This window comes from Fopius arisanus, unplaced genomic scaffold (genome assembly GCF_000806365.1).
Source record: "Fopius arisanus strain USDA-PBARC FA_bdor unplaced genomic scaffold, ASM80636v1 scaffold00319, whole genome shotgun sequence".
NCBI classification, from domain to species: Eukaryota; Metazoa; Arthropoda; class Insecta; order Hymenoptera; family Braconidae; genus Fopius; species Fopius arisanus.
This window is the reverse complement of record NW_011888058.1, coordinates 5,411-12,454: the sequence shown is the minus strand read 5'-3', so window position 1 is coordinate 12,454 and position 7,044 is coordinate 5,411. Positions and strand designations below refer to the sequence as shown.

The window sequence follows — 7,044 nt, the reverse complement described above, 5'->3', positions numbered from 1 at the left end:
ATCTAGTTGATCTTTGTTGGTGTCTTCTCGTTGATTTTCTGGTGGTGGATCCGTTGTTAGCAAGCAGAGTTTCGCTATTGGTCTGGTGAAGGTGAGACGTTGAAGTCGGGCATTCTGTGGCTCTGGCTCTCCGTCCCGATTCGTTGGGATTTCTGCTCGTGCTGTTATTAATTCAGCCACTCTTACGAGTCCATCAGCCCCTGGCCTTACAGCACTAACTCTCGCCAGAGGCCAATGTGCTGGAGGTTGATCATCGTCGATCATCAAGACCATGTCTCCTTCTTTGATGTTTCGTTGACGTTGATTCCATTTATACGTTGAATGAAAGTTGAAGACATTCTCTCGACCATCTGTACCAGAATTGTTGAGTTTTTTGAGTCACCAGATTCCATCTGGTAATTTTCGTTGTGTTGGCGTCGAGTTGAGATGGCTCCGGGATGAGTTGGAGAGGCTCTCCGATGAGGAAGTGCCCTGGTGTTAATACCTGCAGGTCATCAGGGTCATCCGTCTTTGGGACAATTGGCCTCGAGTTGAGACAGGCCTCGATCTGTACCAGGACCATATTTAACTCTTCATAAGTTAATGTTGTGGTTCCCAGCACTCGTCGTAGCTGATACTTCGTTGATTTTACCGCAGCTTCCCACTTTCCTACGAAGTGAGGGGCTTTTGGTGGGATGAATTTCCACTGCGTGCCATTGTGTGCCAATGCTGCTCTAATTTGTTGGTTCTCGGGAGACTGTTGATTGTACAGTCTGTTGAGTTCGTTGGCTGCTCCCTCGATCGTTGTGGCGTTGTCACTGTACATTACAGCTGGAATGCCTCGCCTTCCAGTGAATCTTTTGTAGGCAGCAATAAACGCGTCCGTTGTTTGTCTGTTGACCAGCTCTAGGTGAATGGCTGATGTGCTAAAACAGACAAAGACAGCAATATGGACAGTTTATGGTTGAGCGTTCGTTGGTCTCCATTTGAGAATTGGAAGTGGTCCTGCATAATCAATTCCAGTGTGCAGGAATAGTCGTGAAGGTGTTGCTCTCGGCGTTGGGAGCTGACCCATCAGCTGTTGTGCTCGTGTTGCCCTGAACCTGGTGCAGACAGAGCAGCGTAGAATAAACGCTTGGACAGTTTTTCTGCCTCCAACAATCCAGTATCGTTGTCTGATGTAGGCCATGGTGAGTTGCGCTCCTCCGTGTAGGGTTTTCTGGTGCGCTTCGTTGATGATCAATGTTGGTAACCGAGACTTCCGTGGTAATATCACTTGGTGAATTTCGTCTGGATCGAGCAATGAGTTTTTCAGTCCTCCACCCAGCCTTAGAATTCCTTGGTCGTCTATTCTCGGCGTCAGTTTGGCCATTGCATGTTGTCGAGGAAGTTGAGTGTTCTCGTTGAGGTTCTGCAACACAGATTCAAAATATTGTTTTTGGGTTACCTTTACCCAGACGATCCTCGCTTCGTTGAGTTCTCCCGTTGTTAGCACTGGCGTTTCTGGCGTTGGTTCCCTGCGAAATCGTTGGATTGCTCGAGTTATCGTTGCTGCGACTTGTAGAACCTTAGACAACGTGGAGTATCTGTTGAGGAACTCTGCCAATGGATGCTGTCTAACTTCAACAGCCACTGGATGAGCCGATGCTGGTCTCTCTTCGAGTGAGACCTCCGTTGAAGTATTGGTTGTATTTTGTGGCCAGACTGACGGCGGTTTAGCTAGCCATTCAGGTCCTTTCCACCACAGGTGATGTTCGTTGAGTTGACTCGGTGATATGCCACGTGAAGCAAAGTCAGCGGGGTTGTAAATCCCACCAACATGTCTCCACACAGCTGTTGGTAATTCTTCTTGGATTTTCGTCACTCTATTGTGAACGAACTCCTTCCATCGTGAAGGATGGCGGTTGATCCATGCCAAGGCGACCGATGAATCAGATCAGAGGTATATCTCTGCGTTGAGTTCCAGCGTTTGCTGGGTCTAGCTGACTATTTTTGTCAGCAGGATGGCTGTGAGCTCTAGGCGTGGAATGGTCATCTTCTTCAGTGGGGCTACTCTCGTTTTCGCACACACCACGTTGACCGTTGGTGTTTCGTTGCCTCGTTGAGTGCGTAAATATACAACTGCCCCCATGGCAACCGTCGATGCGTCTGCAAATTCATGTATTTGTACGTTGGTGATCGTTGGAGATAGGCTCAGCCATCTGGAGATGGAGAGCAGGTCGAGTTGCGTGAGTTCGTCCCTGAACTGTTTCCACCGTCGTACGTATTCAAGTGGCAGTTGATCATCCCACGTTGATTTTAGCAACCAGGGTTCTTGGATTAATATTTTTTCTCGAACTATGACTGGTGCGATGAATCCAAGAGGGTCGAAAATCTGAGCTATTTCCGACAACAGTGTTCTCTTGGTGAAGTTCGTTGAGTTGAAGGTCTTTGCTTTGTAGTGGAATGAGTCCGTCGATGGATGCCAACACAATCCGAGAGTTTTTATTATGGCCTCCTCGAATTGCACTGGCCCTGTCGTTCCCGTTGACAAGTTGAGTTGCTGGAAAATCTTTGGGTGATTGCTCGTCCACTTCTGGAGTGGAAATCCGCCCGCATGGCAGATTTGTTGAACGTGAGTTATCATTTCTTTGATTTCTTCCTCTGAGTCAGCTCCACCGTAAATGTTGTCGACGTAGCGCCCTTTAGTTAGCGGTGGCACTGCTGCTGGGAATCGTTGACCTTCATCGTTGACTAACTGCTGCAGGACTCTCAGAGAGAGCCATGGGGAACATTTCTGCCAGTATGTGAGTGTGGTGAGTTGATAGGTCACCAGTCGGTGTGTTTCATCTAACCACAGAATACGTTGCAGGTCCCAGTCATCTTTGTGCACGTTGATTTGTCTAAACATCTTGACGATGTCGGTGCCAAAACCGATTCGATGTCTTCTCAACCATGTGAGAACATCCATTGCATTCACTTGAAGCTTTCCGCCCGCGTGGAGGATGTCGTTGAGTGAGATGCCCGAAGTTGTTTTGTTGGAACCGTTGAAAACCACTCGAAGTTTCGTGGTTAGTGCATCTTCCCTTAGAACCCCTTGATGTGGCAGGTAATATGTTGTTGATGGTTCTGAGTTATCGTGTGTACGTCGCATGTGATCAAGTGCTTCGTACTCGTTGATGAAGTCGTTGTACAGCTAGCTGTAGTCAGGATTGGCGTTCAGTCTTCGTTTCACTGAATGGAGTTGACGAAGCGCCGTACTCCTCGATTCTCCGAGCGCTGTAGTTGATGTGCGAAGTGGTAATCGCACAATATAGCGGCCCGTTGTGTCTCGTTGATGAGTGCGTTGAAAGTGTTCTTCACACTCTCGTTCGTCTGGTGTGAGCTCGTTGGTTGCATTCGTTGGAGTTGGTGGTTCTTCCTGGACCCAGAATTTTTGTAGAAGCTCCGTTAATTGATCATTAGAGGATCCCCTTGCCGCGGAGAAGGAGGTCTTCGTTGAACAGTTCGCATAGCATAATGGACCTGATCGGATCCATCCAAATTTCGTTAGTTGGCCAACTAATTGATTGTCGTTAGATTTCTTGATTTTATGACCGATGATTGTCCCATAGTTGTCAGCTCTTATGATAATGTAGATAGGTCCAGGTGTTGAATAGGTCTCATCTACCAGTTAAAGCTGCTGCAGTGATCCGATTGATGCAGATGAGCAATAAAACGTTGGTAACCGTGAGGTTAGCTTTTTGAAGATGTGGGCGTTGATCTCAACTTGTTGAAATGGCTCTTTCGTTGATTGGAGCGTGATTGCCACTTCCTCTCGTTTTGCATGCGTGCTTTCCACCAATTCCGATCAGGTCGATTGTTGAGTGTCTTCGTTGTAGGTGAAGTTGATGCACAAGGTTCTCAGCAATAAATGAAAGCTCTGAGCCTTGATCGATGAGGATTCTTGCGATGGTGTAGAATCCGCTGTGAGAGAATGCTCTGGCTTTTGCCGGAGCCAAGAGCACTAGTCGTTGATCCGTTGAGTTGTTGTACAACTTGTTGTTCTCTACGTTGATTGGCATTGATGATTCTCGATCCGTTCATTTTTCATTGACGTTGGCTGTTAATGAACTGATGAACGCGCCTGATTGAATGTACAAGGGGGATCAGTGTTCTGAGTGATGTATAAGAATATAATAAATCAATCACTCAGACCTGATTCCTCTCTCGTTGCTGGTGCCTCCGGAGCGTTGTTGGATGAGGTGCTGGATTCACTCCTCTCTTGGTCGAGATGCAGCATCGTGTGATGGCGTTGTTGGCACTTGAAGGAAGCCATGATGCACTTGCATTTTGCCACCGTGTGCGTGCCGAAGCAGTTGAAGCACAGGCGCATGCCTGTGATGTATTCCAACCGTTTCCTTGGTGCAAGGTTTTCGAATCCTGGGCACTTTCCCTGCCCAAATCAAGTGCCTGTCCCTGCAATATGCGCAGCAATCAGCAGGTCTGGATCGTTGAGTCTCTGTTTGCTGAGGTGCTGTCTCAGCCACATGATATGCACGTGCCCGTTGCGTTGGTTTTCCCTGAGGCGTTGGTTTCGTTTTTATTTGCGGTGAGTCCTGTTGATCATCTGGAGTCATGCCTCTGGCAGTTGACTCCAGGAAGTTGACTAGCTCTTGCAGGGGTACGAAGTTTGTTGAGGCACCCAGCTTTTGCTCCCATGTGATGCGCGTGTCCGCCTCCATTAAGCGTTTGAGCAGGTGGAATACAAATTGTTCGCCCAAATTTTCTTTTGGTATCCCAGCGGTGCTTATTAGCTGATCTACAGTTTCTGTTGCAATGTGAGCGTTGTTTATCATGACCTTGGCATCTCCCTAGGCCATCGTTGGCAGGTTGGACACCCTGTTGAAGAGATGCCCCGCAATGAGACGTGGATGCTCATAGTGTCGTTGAAGCTTCTCCCAAGCCTTCTCAAAATTGGCGTCTGTGGCCGTGAATGAGGAGATGTGCTCCGCTGGTGGACCCTGGAGAGCTTCCTTCCGCGTCAGAAGTTTGTCAGCTGGCAACATATCAAGCCGCCTCCCCACCAGGTTCTGGAATAGATCGGAAAATTCCTTCCATTGTGAGAATTGTTCCCGGAACGTTGGCAAATCTATTCGTTTTAGTTGAGTGGTCGTTGGGCGTTCCGTTGATAATTTTTCTTTCGTTGCGAGTTGTCCCTTGAGCTTCCAGATACGCTTCAAGGTCTCTCTCTTGAGTTCTCCTGTCCTCAAGAAGACTTTGCCCTTCATGAAAATGTGATCTGAGGGCAAGTTACCAATGATTGTCTGGGAGCGATCTGCAAAATCTATCCAGGCCTCCTTCAAATACGCCTCCTGACCGTTGAGCTCTTCCATTGTTGTGTCTGAGGCCGTCATGTGCATCAGTTCGTCGTGTGTGCCGTTAAATTCGAGCACCTTATCCTCCAGGAACTCCAATTGATTGAGGGTTCCTGGTGATAGGGTGGTTGAGTGACTCGTTGTGCGTTGAAGGTCTGGAATCTCAGAGAGTCTTCTTTTTATTTTGTTGAGGTCAGGTTGCGCTGGGTCTTCCACAGCATTTGCCCATTCTTCTCGTTCTTATTGCTTTTCAGGAGCATGTACAATGATGGGAGGTACGTCATTGACCTCGACGTTGGGCTCGTTGATCTGCGTTGCTATTTCATCTGCATGTTCTGCGATGATGGTACATGGAGTTTCGTTGCGTTACCGACGGTTGGGTTATCGACCGTTGGGTTATCGATCGTTGAGTTGGCGTTGAGTGCGCTCCGGTCTCACTTGTTGAACTCAGTCCCGATGAGTGGGGGACTGCTGTGACGTCGTTGCGCAAAGATAGTCGAGGACTCCCGAACTTTCGCACACGCGGTCAAGGAATTTGAGGCACTCGAAAATGTAAACAACCGAAAACAAAGGCGCGAGGTCAATAAATATCTATTGTTCTCGCGTTGGGTGTCCGTTGGGATTATCGATTTTTCGAGAGGTACGTTGAGTTTGTGAAAATGGCTTGGTGTCCCTTTTCTTACGCCGTTGAAAATTCGCGACACTTTCACAATTTTCACTATTTTTTCCGCACCGATCCGGCTCGACGGACCAATGTTTAGTTGAGGACATTGCTTGTGGGTGGTCGGGCGTCGGAAAATTAGAAATGGGTGTTGGGAAAAGGGTGATCAAGTGGAACAAAAACCGAGGTATAAAACACTGGGTTTTAATATTCACTTGTCGAGATTATGTACAAAAATATACAAAGTCGGTGATTAATCTTTGAGTTGATTTAACGGGTTGAGTTATGTTGATTTAGACAATTGATTAATCATTGGCTAACAACGAAAAGTTGCGCGTCGGTTAAGATCGCTCGCGGTGTAACGTTGAATGTTGAAGGACGTTAAGGTACACGTAAAAGTTGAGATGTTTATTAGGCGACGTTGAATGTACGAATATTCGTTGATAACTGAAAATTGGGGGGTCCCAAGCTCGTTGCTGACCGTCGGGTCACCATACCGATGAACCCCGGAAGTGTCCGAAATTCATGGACTAATTGTCGTTGGGTTGGGGGGCGTTTTTTCATGTCTACTTTAAACAATTATTATTTGTTGCAAATTGAATTTGCAACTAAATAATGTCATGGAGAAATCACCTAAGCCCCATTGTTTATTTAATATCAGCAGCAAACAGTTTGATCGTTTTTAAATGTTATAAAAAAAACGATGGGCCGTACGCCATTTTTCCATCAGATGTTTTCTGCTGCAAATTCGATTTGCGACAAAAAATAATCAATGGAAAAATCCTGTTTTTTCTGAGAAGGATGTTCTTTCAGGGAACTCAGCGATCGTTTTTTTTTCTTCCGTCTCTTTTTACACCAATGTTTCTCTGTCCTTTTTTCACCATCATGCGATCGCGCCCGCGAGTCTTTTGTTTAACGGATTTTCACGATAGTCGTCCTCGACGTAGTCATTCGTTGTGTGACCGTGAAGTTATCAACATTGTGACAATGGTGCGTTTTACTCCAATGGAATACGCGGATATGGTGGCCGTTTATGGTTTAGCGGGTGGTAATGGTGCGGAAGCTGTC

At 47.0% G+C, this 7,044-nt stretch overlaps 2 protein-coding genes across 2 annotated transcripts; both read right to left on the bottom strand.

Annotated features, from left to right (window-relative positions):
• Positions 1–310: 310 nt before the first annotated feature.
• Positions 311–805, bottom strand: LOC105272826 (uncharacterized). Its single transcript, XM_011315051.1, has one exon. The coding sequence runs from the start codon at positions 803–805 to the stop codon at positions 311–313; it is 495 nt and encodes a 164-aa protein (XP_011313353.1).
• A 132-nt stretch (positions 806–937) lies between these two features.
• On the bottom strand, positions 938–3,112 carry LOC105272825 (uncharacterized). Its single transcript, XM_011315050.1, has 3 exons — positions 2,150–3,112; positions 1,433–1,861; positions 938–1,390 (listed from the first exon to the last, which is right to left on the bottom strand). The coding sequence occupies exons 1-3, from the start codon at positions 3,110–3,112 to the stop codon at positions 938–940; spliced, it is 1,845 nt and encodes a 614-aa protein (XP_011313352.1).
• Between the last annotated feature and the right edge of the window lie 3,932 nt (positions 3,113–7,044).

Excerpts from the sequence above, each read along its gene's own strand:
- LOC105272825 (XM_011315050.1), bottom strand. The coding sequence starts at position 3,112 with ATGCGACGTACACACGATAACTCAGAACCATCAACAACATATTACCTG. Across the intron at positions 1,862-2,149 it reads TATCTCCAACGATCACCAAC|GAGTTCGTTCACAATAGAGT; the intron begins GTACAAATACAT and ends TCACGATGGAAG. Across the intron at positions 1,391-1,432 it reads ACGAAGCGAGGATCGTCTGG|AACCTCAACGAGAACACTCA; the intron begins GTAAAGGTAACC and ends TCTGTGTTGCAG.
- LOC105272826 (XM_011315051.1), bottom strand. The coding sequence starts at position 805 with ATGTACAGTGACAACGCCACAACGATCGAGGGAGCAGCCAACGAACTC.